At 39.0% G+C, this 15,489-nt stretch overlaps 1 protein-coding gene across 4 annotated transcripts in view; it reads right to left on the bottom strand.

Annotated features, from left to right (window-relative positions):
- The window catches only part of PAK1 (p21 (RAC1) activated kinase 1), a 149,061-nt gene that overhangs the window by 23,054 nt on the left and 110,518 nt on the right, over nucleotides 1–15,489 (bottom strand). For all 4 annotated transcript variants that reach the window (XM_044258466.1, XM_044258469.1, XM_044258465.1 and 1 more), the window contains exons 6-9: nucleotides 8,687–8,803; nucleotides 7,113–7,287; nucleotides 4,553–4,616; nucleotides 965–1,013 (exon numbers count right to left, since the gene is read on the bottom strand). In XM_044258466.1, coding sequence (XP_044114401.1) covers nucleotides 965–1,013; nucleotides 4,553–4,616; nucleotides 7,113–7,287; nucleotides 8,687–8,803 — 405 coding nt within the window. The remainder of the gene's footprint in view (nucleotides 1–964; nucleotides 1,014–4,552; nucleotides 4,617–7,112; nucleotides 7,288–8,686; nucleotides 8,804–15,489) is intronic.

Genomic DNA, 15,489 nt, shown 5'->3' with positions numbered 1-15,489 from the left:
AAAACCTCCAGTACTCTATATTCCCTTCATGGTTTCCTTCTGCTACAGATCTTGGGTCACCAGGTCTTAGCAATAAAGTCAGAGCTCTCCCAGCGTAATGAAATGAAGGAGACAAAGAGGTGCCTCCAAATGAAGACTTTATTATCAATGGGAATCCTAGGCACAGAGTAAAGGAAGGATTATGAGTCAAGAGACATGTTTAAATCTCTTGCACACCAGGAGCACCTGTTTGGCTCAGTCGATTGAACGTCCAACTCTTGATTTCAGCTCAGGTCATGATCTCAGGGTTGTGGGATTGAGCCCTGCACAGGGCTCCATGCTTGGCATGGAGTCTGTTTGGGATTCTCTCTCTTCCTCTCCCTCCACCCCTCCCCACTGCTCACTTGCTCACTCTAAATAAATAAATCTTTAAAGAAAAAAAAAGTTAAATTTCTTTCACATCAGATTCCTCTACCAAACACCAAACTTATATACACAACAGTCCACTAGGCAATTCCACAAGAGGGTCTCTCAGGCAGTATCCAAATTCTTTAACCATATACTCCACCTTTTTATTTTCTCCTTGACCAGGATCACTCAGGTGTGAGTCATCCTCACACTCAGTCACTCACCAAATTCTGTCAAGTCCACCTAAGTACCTCTCAAATCCAGCCACTTCCCTCCATTCATACTATGCTACCACCTTAGTCCAAACCATCATCTCTCACCTAGAATTACACAATAACCACCTGACTCACCTGCTCCAAGCTTATCTCCTTCAATCTGTTCCCCACACTGTAGCCGCAGAGACTTTTTCCAAAATCTATGTTTCATCATGTTACTACTCTGTTTAGTTCTAGTCTGCCATAGTAAGAAAACAGAAGTATCCCTATTGAGCTAAGAAGGACTAAAAATTAACCAAAATAAGAATAAGGATAACAACCCAGTAGAACTGAAGGAGAAATAGTTGGTGGTTAATACTCACCTCCTGTCCTGTGGCCACATCCATTGCAGTGTACACAGTGCCTGAAGCACTGAACGACAGGTGAGAGAGAGAGAGAAAAAAAAAAAACATAGCGATTAAATGAAGTGACATCTGTCAAATGCATGTCTATATACAATCTGGCAATGCAAGTGTTAGTAATAATAGCAGCAAAAATAATCCTCCCAACACCCTTCCCCCTACTCTATACTCATATGTGAGAGACAGTATGAGGTAGAAAGAGAATACAGGCTCTAGTGGCCAAAAGACCTAAGTTTCAGACTGAAGTGTCTACCTAGTAACTGCTAGCTATATGACCTTGAACAAGTTAACTTCTCTGAGCTTTACTTTCCTCATTGGTAAAGATAAGAGATAAGAGAATTTGAATCAATTAGTTCATAAAGCACTTAGTCAAGTGCCTAGAATATAAAACAGGTCTTCAATATAGGCTAGTTTCCTGCTCTTACTTCTTCTCCTCTTCTCCATCATCCTTGATGGATGATTGGTCCTTTTCTCTCATCATCCCCTCCTTTAACCCCCTATGGCCTCAAACTCTTCATCTGTAAATCTCGGTAAGATGAGATCTATAATTTTCAACCAGGGGTGAGGAGTGAGAAGAAAGTGGCCCAAGGGAAATTTTCAGAATGAAGTAGGGGGATAGCTTATATTTTAAGAAGGGGTATAGACTTCTGGGGTAACACTAATGATCTATTTCTTAATGTAGGTACTGGTTACATAGGTGTGTTTATTTATTAAAAATTCATTGAGTTGTACACTTATGTGTGTTATATTCAATTATAATTCATATTAAAAAATTATAACAACTAAAAGACTAGAAAAATAATCTCATGGTGCCTTTCCAGCTTTTACATTATAAACCTTTAGAACAGTGTTTTCAATTATTTATCATAGAAGAGGATATGTGAGTTTTATTTTGCCGTTTATATTGTAAAATAGGTTTTCACTTTTTCAAACATGAAATATTAAATGTTTTTTCAAATGCATATGCTCCTAGAAAATCTGATTTAATTCTTACCCCATCTCCAAGGTAAAAATAATCTCACTATACATACACATGCATATAATGTACATACATACACAAACATATACAAACTCACACATACAAACAGAAAGAGAGGAAGGAGGAAGGGAGGCAGAGAAATACTATGAATAATGCTAGGAAAGCAATCATGTCCATTCTACATATCTGAAAACTTCACTTTGTGCCTATAATCATGAGCGCTGTATATTCGTAGATGAGTGATATATAATATAACAATATTGTAACTATATAATCCATACATCAGATTTTTTTTTAATTTTTTATGTATTAATAAAATGCATTCCAGGCAAGCCCTGAGATTATACTATCCAGGGAAGTCAGGTCAATTTAGGGAGAAAAGTCACTTCTAAGTATGCCTTGAAGCTAGGAATTATGGTCACCAGCTTCCACACCACCACTCTTTAGTTGGAAGCCTACCTACATGCCAGAAAATTGTGATCCTAAGATATGGGCTATAAGAATTGGATTATTTGTATTAGCAGTTACCTTCCCATTGCCTTATCATTCTACCTTTAGCCATTTTCTGTCATAAAGCTGTATCTATCATCCTACACCCATCCTCCCCATCCTACCAGAAGCATCATTCTTAAAGGGCAAATATGCCCAGGCCCCAGGGGACTGGACATTTTGGGACTATGTCTCCATGATTATAGAGGTCTAGAAGTCAGGCCCACTGGTTATTTCTATCTTGAAAAGACATATGAATTCTAGGTCCAAAAAAAAAAAAAAAAACCAAAACAACTCTTCAGGTCTTAAAGGGAAAAAACAAGCAAAAAATATGATAGTACCAATCCATCATATTTATGTAGCATGTATTTAACTTTTTTTTAAGTAGGCTCCATGCCCAACATGGGCTTGAACTCATTGAACTCATTGCCCTGAGATCAAGACTCACATGCTCTCCTGACTGAGACAGCCAGGCATCCTGGCATTTATATATTAAAAACAAGGAATAGGTGCTTAATAAATATTTCATTCCTCCCCTAGCACTAACAGAACTGTCAAGGAAGCAAGGGAAAAAACATTTTGCAGATGTTGCCTATTTATGGGCCTCACACATCTGAATGAAAAAAAGGTCAGAAGTTCTGGAGGTGAAAAGACTCTTGAGTCCACAACCTCTCTCTTAAATTTATGGACAAAGAAACTGAAGTCCATAAATGGGATCTAACTTGCCCACAGTTGCCTGTGTATCTTTTGCTACATTCTTAATATCTCAATGTAGTAACTAAAGGAAATGCCATCCCAGATTATTTTGAGGGAAGGAAAATAATTTCTCTTCAAGGTTAACTACCTTATACCAGTTCAGACTCACAAAAGCATGTCTAGTAGGAAAAGGACTGGACCAGGAAAAGATAAGATCCAGGGTAATTTCAAGGATTAAATTAAACAACAGATGCAAATAACAGATGTAAGCTGTAGAATGCTGTACAGATACGTCATTATATAATACAATATTTTATCTTATTTTCAAATGTTCTTAGACGCACAAGAAAGAAAACTGAAACAAAACTTCAAAGACTTCATTAGCAACAATGCTTTCATGAAATTAACACTCTTGAGTCTTCTACAAATCAGATGCTTTTTTCCCTAATTTATTTTTATTTGGGTAGGTCTGTTGAAATCTCATTATTTTGCTTTTTATACAGAAGTATAAAGTAATCTGCACAAATCTTAAGTGTACAACTTGATGATTTTTCAATATCTAAAAACCCATGTGTTCACCACAAAGATCATCCCCAAAAGCTCCTATGCTCCTTCCCAATGCACATGCCCTTCCCAGACACAACCATTATTCTGACTTCTATTAGCATAAGTTAGTTCTGCCTGTTCTTGAACTTCACGTAAACAAAATCAAACAGTTTCTGGTCTTTTATATCTGGCTTCTTTTGCTCAAAACAATGGTAAAACAATTTTAAGACTTATCATAGTATATTATAATTTTGTGTTTGACAGTCTCTTTCCATAAACATTGTCTTTGAAGACAGAGTCTGTGTCTGATTCATAGCTGTATTCATACTGTCTAGCACATAAACAGGAACTCAGGTAAGATCTGCTGAGTTCAATACACTGCGGGCAGCATGCGAGATGCAGAAAAGAAATCAGAGAGCAGCCATGAATCCTGGCATCCACCTAGAAAAACAGGTCCCTTTACACTAGCAGAGGGGTCTGCAGTTCTCAGCCTTCCATTTCATATTAGTGCTGGTAAGTCTCAGTGCCAGGTAAACCAAGTTAATCTGAAAAAGCAGAGCTGTAATCTGGGAAGCAGGTTTTTGCTATCAAAGTAAATGGTTTTTGTTTTCTCACTGAATGACTATTTTTAGCAACATGGTCAGCTAATGGCACATCTCTCAAACAAAGCATAATTCTGCCAAACCTGAAGTCAGCCTAACATAACACCTCCAGATGGGTCAGGGACAAGGTAGAGAAAGAACAAGGTTTATGAGAGGCAAAACAAAAGCATAATGATATATACCAGCATACACAATTTTTAAGTCATTTCTCTAGGGAAAGAAAATGCCCCTACTAACCCTTGTCCAATCTTCTCAAACCGTGTATATTTCTTCTTAGGATCGCCCACACTCACTATGCTCCCTTTGAAAGAAACAGAGACCATGAATCATTTTTTTCCCAAATCAAGATACAAAACAGGCCCATATTCCCCCAAACCCTGCATCTGGAAGGATTAAAGAACTACCTCCAATGCCCAAAGCCATACTAACAGGTCCTTAGATTTTACCTGTAAGTTCCAACCAAAAGTTTCATCTCCTTACTGTTTTTATTCACAATATTCATTTTTAAATTCATTCATTCAATAAACACTCATTTAATATGCTCATTTACTATGTACCAAGCCCTATGTTGAATACTAAGAATAAAGGGATAGATAAGGCACAGTTAAAACAGTCCCTCCTCTCAAGAAGCTCAGTCTCATGTAAGCATAAAGTTCCATGAAAATACAATTGTTGCAATCCAGAAAGAGGCATAAAATATAGACTGGAAAGGCTTCAGAAAGTAAGTGATATCTGGACTGATTTTTATAGGATAAGCAGGAGTTAGCCAGGGAGAGAAAGTTGGAAAGGTTACAGCACACAGTAATTCAAGTGCAAAGATAGAGAAGTATGAGAGAGTTGGGGTTTTAAAACTTGTATTCCAGAGACGGTGAAACTGAGGCCCATGGAAGTGAAGATACTTTCCCCCAAGGTCACACAGCAAACTGGTGTCAGAACTAAGATTAGGAGTTTGGTTTTTGGTCTCCCAGTCCAGTGTGCTCTCCCTAACACCAATTACTAAGATTTGATATTTTCACATATATTATCTCATTTGAGTTATAAATAAGAGAGGTATTAACATCCCTATTTAAAAGATGAGCTAGGGCACCTGGGTGGCTCAGTGGGTTAAGCCGCTGCCTTCGGCTCAGGTCATGATCTCAGGGTCCTGGGATCGAGTCCCGCATGGGGCTCTCTGCTCAGCAGGGAGCCTGTTTCCTCCTCTCTCTCTCTCTGCCTGCCTCTCTGCCTAATTGTGATCTCTCTCTGTCAAATAAATAAATAATATCTTTTTAAAAAATAAAAAAAATAAATAAATAAAAGATGAGCTAAAGGAGGCCCAGAAAACAATAGGAAATTGCCTAAGACCCAAGTCAGTGGCAGGGCTGGGGCTTCAACCCAAGTGCCCTTAACTCTCAGGCCAGTCTGCTTTTCACAATTCGAAGTTCTAAGTATGCCAAATCTGGTTCAGAGAAAAACACTATATATAGGAGTAAATAGATGGTTAGGTAAGTGGCTTTTCTTACTTTATCATTTCATAAGGGCTCTGGGCAAGGGCAACTTTAAAAGAGTGAAAATTTTTAAAAAATCAAACAAGAATCATCAGGAAGAAATTGAGAGCTGTTAAGCTAAAGAACCAGAAACCTAGGCTTTAGAGAGCAGTGCTAGTTTGTGCCAGTTGGCCAAAACAGTCATATCAAATCCCCTTTATTTTATTTATTTTTTTTTTTAAAGATTTTATTTATTTATTTGACAGAGAGAAATCACAAGTAGGCAGAGAGGCAGGCAGAGAGAGAGAGGGAAGCAGGTTCCCTGCTGAGCAGAGAGCCCGATGCGGGACTCGATCCCAGGACCCTGAGATCATGACCTGAGCCGAAGGCAGCAGCTTAACCCACTGAGCCACCCAGGCGCCCTCAAATCCCCTTTAGAAGTAAGTAGGTACAAAGGATAAATGAAAGGTCTCATAAATGATTTTTCCAAGCCCAAAGGTCAACCTTGTCCCTCTTTCTAATATGAATTGTCTTGTAGTTTACTGAGACATAGAAACAAGCTACTATAATATACCCCATTTCTGGCTACTAAAGAAAGCAAAATGGAAGTTTCCACCTGAGAGCAAGAGGCAGCATGCTCCAATTACAGGAGCACAATTTGACTCTGACCCAGGCTCTGTTACCTTCTGGCTGTGTGACCTTGGACAGAGTATTTAGCATCCCTGAGCATCAAATACCTTAACTGTAAAAAATAAAGATTATAATGTCTGTTCTCCCAGGGTTAATCTGAGTAATAAAGGGACCGAAAAAGTGAAGAAAATACCTTGCCTGCCATTTGGTACACAGTACAGGCTTGCAAAATGTTAGTTTCCCTTCCCTCTTTTCTCACAACCAAGATGGCAGACCAGTCTTTTCCTAAGCCAATGGTAAGCATCAATAATCACAGCAATCTTTCCTACCAGGTATGGGCAAGGCCTCAGTCTTTCTCAACACAACATTCCAGACTATTTACTACATAAAAGCTATTTTTTATAAAAAAGATAAAATATATATTTTTATATCAAAATAAAGGTTGAGGGGTGCCTAGCCCTCAAAGTGAGCTATCCACTCTCTCCTCAATTCCCATCCTACGTGATATCCAATTGCGGCTGCTGAGTCAGAGGAGGTGGGTACAGGAGTAAGGTGAGAAGTATACTTTATGTGGCTAAGATATCAAGCATAGACAGGCAGTCACACAGACCAAGCCTAGGATTGGGATCCTTTTAGCAATATTTTTCCATCTTTGTGCTCATTCAGTCACATACAGAAGGAAAGTTTAGAAAAGTGCTTACGTAATTTCTCCAAGATCTCCTCATCAGACATTTTAGGCTTCTTCTTCTGCTTCTCAGTATTTCGGGTCAGAGCATCTGGTGGAGTGGTATTATTCTCAGTAGGTGAAATGGGAGATGTAGCCGCATCCCGAGTTGGAGTAACAGGAATTGGTTCTATCACAGACCGTGTATATACCTGTGTTGTTGGTACAAGAATTTGCCAAGGCCAGTTTTTGTTAGCACAAGGGACACTTGGGAACCACTTTTACATGTATGTGCTAGAAGATCCACAGAAGAACAAATCTCAATAAACTCATCCCTTTTCCTAGGACAAAATCTGTTCTTCCTCCACTGTGTCCAGGCCCATCCTCTGTGGGTGGAATGGCCTTCCTTGTTCTCACTATACACAACAGAAATTAGGAAATAACAATGTCTTTTTAGAAAGGAATGCTTAGGAAGATCAAATTTATTAATTCATTCGCCACTCAGTATTTACCACTTTCTAATACCTCCCAAGAACTATGTTAAGCACTACCAATTCATTTATGTTTCCTCTATTTTTGAGAAGTTCATGATTTAGTGGGAACATTTTTTAAATGAACAAGCTTGCAAACTGAAAAAGGCCATATCAATATGAAGTATCTTGACAACTATCCAATTTTGAAGCTCATTTTTGTTCAGGTGATTTGTGACCTATAGAAAGGGTGATTCCATAGATTACTGTTTGTAATTCTCATCCTAAAAGGTTATCTAAGCCCCTTGAATTCGCCCACACCATCTCCCATAGCCAGTCAACCAACGTCTGCTTTAAAACCTCCCTCAATGTTCTACTCCAAAGGCAGCCTTTTTTTGTATTATCAAAGAGTTTAAGCCCCAGATCATTCTTTCAAACAAAGCTCTTATCATATAAAAAGTCCAAACAAAGAAACATTAATAGAGTATCATCTGATGACAGGTCAGTGCTCAGTGATGCTAAATCAAGTAAAAGGCATGGGAACCAGATTGTGCAAAGCGAGGGTAGAGGAACTGTGGCTATTCTGAGATGCAAAAACCTCAGAGGAAGTTAAATAAAAATCACTGCCAATATCCGGCATCAAAATGCACTCCTGATGTCCAGCATATTAATAGCACTAATGTATTTATAAATTCCTTTGGGTCTTTCAGTATCATCAATGATGTTCTAAGAGGTAGAATGCTACACATTTAGCAGGGAAGAAAAGAACTGCAGCAGGCTAATTTGTTGATTCCCAGGAGACTAGAATAATTTATGTTAGTCCTGCACTAAGTAACATTAATTCTGTGTATCTTCCTGTCTTTGGGAGGACAGGCTAAGTAAACTAGAGCTGAGTTAGCATCAACACCAATTATCTAGGACACTTCGGGACTATCTGCAAACCAGTAACAAATAAATATACCATTTCTTGTCTTTAATCATACAGAAAGTACTTTTCAGTCAAGGTGGTTCCGTGATTTCACCAGCTCCAAAATCCAAGAACCCCTACCAGAGTATTAAACCTCTAGGCCTCAGCACCAACCCATCCCACCCCTGCAAGCTCTAATAAATCCCAAAGCTGTTCACATCCCCACAAACTCACAGATTTTGTGTGCTCTGGGCGTGGAGCAATCACTGGAGGTGGGGTAGCATCATCATCATCATCTTCATCTTCTGAAACCGGTGGCACTGCAGGGGTCTCAGACACTGTCTTCACATTCTGCACAGCAGAAAAAAGCCAGTTTCATCAGGTCCAGTTTGACATGACAATTAAGCTACCAGGATCACCAATCCCCAGAAGAAATCTCATTCTGACACCCCTTCTCAAACCCACAGTAGCCTCCACACTCTCCACCTTTGTGTAGCCAGTCCCAGGAACTCAGTCAGCTTCCCTCTCTTCTTTTAGCCACTACTCTCCTCTCAGTCCCTTGGGAGTTCCTTCTCCTACCCAAAGCCTAGTTGTAGATTGGGAAGCCAGCTTACAGATTCTCTATTTGCCTTCCCTAGTCCAAATTCTAAAGACAAAGTTCTTTTTCCATGAATTTCACTCTCCACGCTGAACAGGTAATAAAATACAAAATGTGGGAAAGGGATCAAAAGCTTAAATTTTTATGAAGTTTATCATTATAATTCCTTATTTCTTTCTGATAGGGTAAATGGGAGTCCAGACAGACTTTTGTCTCTCCTTTTCCTTTCCTTACTAAAACCTACTAGACACATTATGGCATCAGCTACCCTTGCCTCAACCTGAAGATACAGAGCATCAGGAGCTCCTTGCCTCAACAGCACTGTGAGTTTCTCCCCAGACTGGATGCTATCCATTTCACTAATCTTTTGCCCTATCCAAGAATGAACCTTATCAGCACTGCTAATTGAATCTGCTATAATCTCAGCAACTTGATTTTTCCATGCAAACTATAACAAACCTGGACCAAGAGCAGCAGACTTTAGGGCAGGTCCAGGCAAAAAATATCATACCATTTCTGTTTATTCAAGAGACAGAATAGTTCCAAAACATGAGTTTTCTGATAGAGATTAAATGATGACAGCATAGGACCAGAGAGGCAATAGGGATCTTTTAATATATATCGGCCTAACTCAACTGCTTTAGATATTTTCAGAGCACCCATTCTGTACTCAGTAAAATAGTGTGATGATACTGTTGACACAGAGGTACAAAAATGAAAAAGATGGTCCATGTCCTACAGCAGCTCATAGTCTGGTACGGGAGACAGGAAGAGGGTGAACTCCCCTCCTGCCTGCCATTTGGGGCCTCTGGAAAGAGGAATATCAGGGTTGGAATGACAGGAGCTAAATGAAGGAACTTACCTAGTGGAATACTAGACAAGAACTCCTGTGTGGGAGACTGGTATTTACCACATTTGACACACTAAGAAAAAACTAGCAATCTCATCGATCCTAACAGAACCACTGGTGCAGGGCGTAACTTAAAAACTGACAGCCCAGCTATATGTAAGCAGCTAGTTTGGGTGACCACAGTGAAAGAATTTATCCCCTTGGTCTTGAGTTTCATCATTTGAGGAATGTGGAAGGAAAAGAGTGGTATAATTTGAGGGGTGACCTTAAGTCACTTCCAGTTCTAAAATCCAATAGAGGTCTTTCCCTGTCAAAGTATGTATTTTGTTATTTTTCTGCTCTTTTTTCTTTTCTCCCCACTATTCCACCCAACAAAATTTAACTAGAAACCCAAAATGGGAAGAAAGTTACTCAGCAGCCTCTTCATCATCAGGTGGCCCCCATGTATACTATAAACACAGTTTAATAGGTGTGTTTGCTTCCTAAAACTCTGCAGAAAAGGGGATCTCATCACTTTCCCTTGCAACACCCTTTATTTCCACAGGTAATGGCTTTGAGTGGTAATACTAACAATACTAAAATCAAGAGATATAGGATTTTAGGGGTGCCTGGGTGGCTCAGTGGGTTAAGCCGCTGCCTTCGGCTCAGGTCATGATCTCAGGGTCCTGGGATCGAGTCCCACATCGGGCTCTCTGCTCAGCAGGGAGCCTGCTTCCTCCTCTCTCTCTGTCTGCCTGCCTCTCTGCCTACTTGTGATCTCTCTCTGTCAAATAAATAAATAAAATCTTTAAAAAAAAAAAAAAGAGATATAGGATTTTATCCCAGATTTTCACTTCTTATCCCTGTGTCCTTGGGCAAAGCTGTGCCACCCTAAGTCACAAGTTTCTTATCTATAAGATAGGGATAATGACACTTCAAAGGGCCACTGGAGGATGAAATGAAGTGATGTGGGCATAAAAACACTTTGTAAATAAGTGCTAAGGAGCTAGAAAGATGCAAGGAATCTATTAAGTTATCATTATGTCTAATAACCACAAATCTCTTTTTAAAACACAAGTGACTTCAACTCATGTATTCATTCACTGTGTACCAGGCTCTATTCTAGGTTCTGAGGCTATGAAAGGACAAAATAGATACAGTCCCTGGTCCTGTGCTTGAATTTTAGAAGAAAATACAGTTGAAATAAATTACCAAAGTGCCAGGTAGTAATAAGATTTACATATGAGAGTATGATTGGTTAGGAGTGGGGAAGTTTTACTTTAAATAGAGTAGTCATGGAAAAGGGCTCTCTAATGAGAAGTCAAATAAGCAGTGGCCTGAATGAATTGAGAGAGCAAGCCATGGACTCTCTGGGAGAAGAATATTCACAGCAGGTGGAAGTACAAAGATCCAGAGATGCAAACATGTGCGGTATGTCCCAATACTTCTGCGAGGCCTATTAATGTTGCTAAGAAACACTCACGATATAAAAACTGCTGAACTCTAGATAAAAGCAGTAGGAACCTCTGATGTTCTGGCTCAGAGCTGCTTCCATCCATCCCAACCGAGCTCTGTTAGAGTGGGGGTTTTTCCAGGATGAGGCAGGCTCTAATGACATCACCCAAGCGGACTCACTTTCACCTGGAGCAATGGACAATGCCCAGGTCTAGTGGTGCTGTCAATGGACGTGACTTCCCAGGGGGGTTAGCAAAAGAGGCCAACTGTTCAGATCTGCTAGCCTGAGATTGTAGTCCTGGATAGGGCAAACAAATTTCTGGCTGGGGCTGCTTAAAGGCACAGCAGACACAAGAGAGGCCTCACACTAGTCTCACAAGCTTAGCTGTGTGCATATAATTAAAGATTCAAAAGAGCTAAGCAGAAAGTAAAAGCTGAAACAGACCTCAAAGAGATCTCAATAATTAAGAGAACGAGAATAAAAATTAGCCAAAGTACTGGGGTCCCTGGGTGGCTCAGTGGGTTAAAGCCTCTGCCTTCAGCTCAGGTCATGATCCCAGGGTCCTGGGATCAAGCCCCGCATCAGGCTCTCTGCTCAGCAGGGAGCCTGCTTCTACCTCTCTCTCTCTGCCCACCTTTCTGCTTACTGGTGATCTCTTCCTGTCAAATAATAAATAAAATCTTTTAAAAAAGATTAAAAATTAGCCAAGTTATAGAAAATTTGAACAATACTATCAATCAATTCAATCTAAGTGACATATACAGGACATTCTACCCAAAATCTGCAAAAGACACATTCTTTTTAACCACATATAGATCATTCTTCGGGACAGACCATATGCAAGGCCACAAAACACATCATAATAAATTTAAAAGGATTAAAAACACATAATATGTATTCTTTGACACCATGGAATTAAGTTAGAGATCAACAACAGGAAAGACATTTCTCCAAAGAGAGAAACAAATAGCCAATAAACACATGAAAAGATGCTCAACATCATTACCCACTGAGAAATGTAAATCAAAACCACAGTGAGATACCATTTCATGCCCATTAAAATGGCTATAATAAAAAACCAGAATAACAGATGTGGGAGAAGATACAGAGAAATTGGAACCCTCCAAACTGCTTGTAGGAGTGTAAAACGGTGCAGCCACTGTGGAAAATAGCCCGGCAGTTCCTCAAAAGGTTAAATGCAGAGTTATCATATGACCTAGCAATCCCACTCTTGGGTATATACCCAAGAGAAGTGAAAATATACAGCCACACAAAATTCATACATGAATGAGAATTATTGATAGTCAAAAAGGAGAAACAACCCAATGCCCATCAACTGATGAATGGATTAAAAACGTAGTATATCGGGATGCCTGGGTGGCTCAGATGGTTAAGCATCTGACTTCGGCCAGGTCATGACCCTTAGCTGGGAGTCTGCTTCTTCCTCTCCCTCTAACTACACCCACCCCACTCATGTTCTTGCTTTCTCTCTCTCTCTCTCAAATGAATAAATTAAAACTCTTTTCTAAAAATGTAGCATCTCAATACAACAGAATATTATTAGGACATAAAAAGGAATGAAGTACTGATACATGTTACAACATAGACGAACCCTGCAAACCTTATGCTAAGCAAAAAACTAGACACATTGTTGCATGAACAAAAAATCAGGACAGAAGGGGCAAATGCCACCAAGTGTTTATAGCAGCAGTGTCCACAATAGCCAAAATATGGAAAGAACCTAGATATCCATCAACAGATGAATGGATAAAGAAGATGTGGTGTATATATACAATGGAATACTATGCAGCCATCAAAAGAAATGAAATCTTTCCATTTGCAACGAGGTGGATGGAACTAGAGAGTATCATGCTGAGCGAAATAACTCAATCAGAGAAAGACAACTGTCATATTGAGAGGCAAGGCAGGGAGGTTGTGGGGCATAGGGAAGGGAAAAATGAAACAAGATGGGATCGGGAGGGAGACAAACCATAAGAGACTCTTAATCTCACAAAACAAACTGAGGGTTGCTGGCGGGTGGAGGGTAGGTATAGGGTGGCTGGGTTATGGACACTGGGGAGGGTACGTGCTATGGTGAGTGCTGTGAAATGTCTAAGCCTCATGATTCACAGACCTGTACCCCTGGGACAAATAATACATTATATGTTAACTTAAAAAATCAGGACAAAAATCAAGGCAAGAGAAATAGAGAAAATACAATAAAAATGGGGAAATCTGTCCAGGAGGTCCAAAATCTAAACAGCAGAGTTCCAGAAAGAAGAAACAAAGAAACCAGAAGAGATCATCAAAGAATAAGTCAAACAAATTTCTTAGAACTGAAGGCTTGAATTTCCAAGGTTTAAAGAGTCCACAAAGCCCCTTGCAAAATAAATAGATGAATATAAGGATATAAATATGAAATTTCAAACCAATGTTGACAAAGAAGATGCCACAAGCTTTTCAAGGGAAAAAAAAAAAATAGGCGAGACACAAAGAAGCAGGAATAAAATGACTTCAGACTTCAATAGCCAATGCTGAATGCTACATGACAAAGTACAGTATTTTCCAAATATTGATGGAAAATTATTCTCAATCTAGAACTCCAGACTCAGCCAAAGTATCAATCAAATCTGGGGGCAGAATAGACATGCTCCATTTCAAGACTTGGAAGGCACTAAAATATTGACTTCCCATTTACTTTCTTAAAGCGACTAGAAGATAAGTTCTACCAAACTGCAAAAGTAAACCAAAAATGAGGAAGGAACAACACAAAGAAAACAGCAAAGGAATTGCCAGGACAATGGTTACAAGAGATCCCAGAAAAACAACTACTAATTACAAAGATTCTAATCCTATTTGACGTTTTCATCTAATACTGGGGTAAAAGTAATTTTTTTTGGTAAAAATAATTTTTAAGGGAATATTCTTAATCATCATCAACTCAGCTAACAGATAATTACTGCTATTATCTGTTAGCCTGTCAGATTATCTATGGGTGATTAAACTGTATCTTCATGTCTTTGTTTTGACCTCATGCATTCTTTTATTTTTTTTAAAAGATTTTATTTATTTGTTTGTTTGTTTATTTATTTATTTACATATTATCTCTGCTGAGCAGACAGCCCAGAGTGGGTCTCGGTCCCAGGACCCTGAGACCATGGCCTGAACCAAAGGCAGAGGCTTAGCCCACTGAGCCACCCAGGTACCCCTGACCTCATGCATTCTTAAATGCTAGTTTGATTAGGTACAGAATTCTTGGTTCTAAGTAATTCTTCTCATACCTCTGAAGATACTGTTCCTCAGCCCCCTATTGCTAATGAGGAGCATCAGGTGTATATTCTCTTTGAAATGTCTGAAGCTCTTTCTCTTTATCCTTGGGTCTCTGCAGTTACCTGATCTGATAACTGGTTTGCCCTTTCATCTGAAGGGTCGTGCTTTTCTTTAACTGTGGGATTTTCTTCTATTTTTCCTTTGATTATTTTTTCCATGTTAGTGCCCCAGTTCTCTAATTCTTCTTGAATCTCCCTGTAAGTAAATCCCTGTGTCCCTGATTCCACCAATTTTCCACTGTTTTTATATTTTGTGTCATATTATTCATTCTTACATGCATTTTTTAATCCTTCTGAATTTATTTCCTTAATCACATTTTTCATTTCTAAGAACTCTTTTTCATCCTCTGGTCTAATAGCAGTATGTTTTTGTGGCTGCAACATCTATAAAGCCTCTGTATAATATGTTATATAATATATGTAATTATATATATACATATATATGTATGTGTATATATATATATATATATATATATATATATATATATAACATGTTCATGTTATATATTTTTTTTAAATTCTTTGAATTATCTATTTCCTCTGGGTCCAATTTTACTTTCTTTATCTGATCCTTCTCTTTAATGCTTTCCTTCCTTCCAGTATCTAGAGATCCTGGGCTCTCCATTCATACTTCTAAGTGAAGAACTAGGTTGATCAGTGCATGTAAGCAGCATGGATTTCTTCTGCAGTTGTCATCTGTTTCTCCACTGTCTCCTGAATGGGAGGTCTGATGTAATCTACATGTGAGTTAGAGAGTCTGCATGTGGTTGTTGGCAGGCATCACTTTAGAGTATGTTGGCATAGAAGAACATGTAGGGTTGAGAT

Source organism: Neovison vison, chromosome 7, assembly GCF_020171115.1.
Source record: "Neovison vison isolate M4711 chromosome 7, ASM_NN_V1, whole genome shotgun sequence".
Lineage (NCBI taxonomy): Eukaryota > Metazoa > Chordata > Mammalia > Carnivora > Mustelidae > Neogale > Neogale vison.
This window is presented reverse-complemented; position numbering and strand designations above follow the sequence as displayed.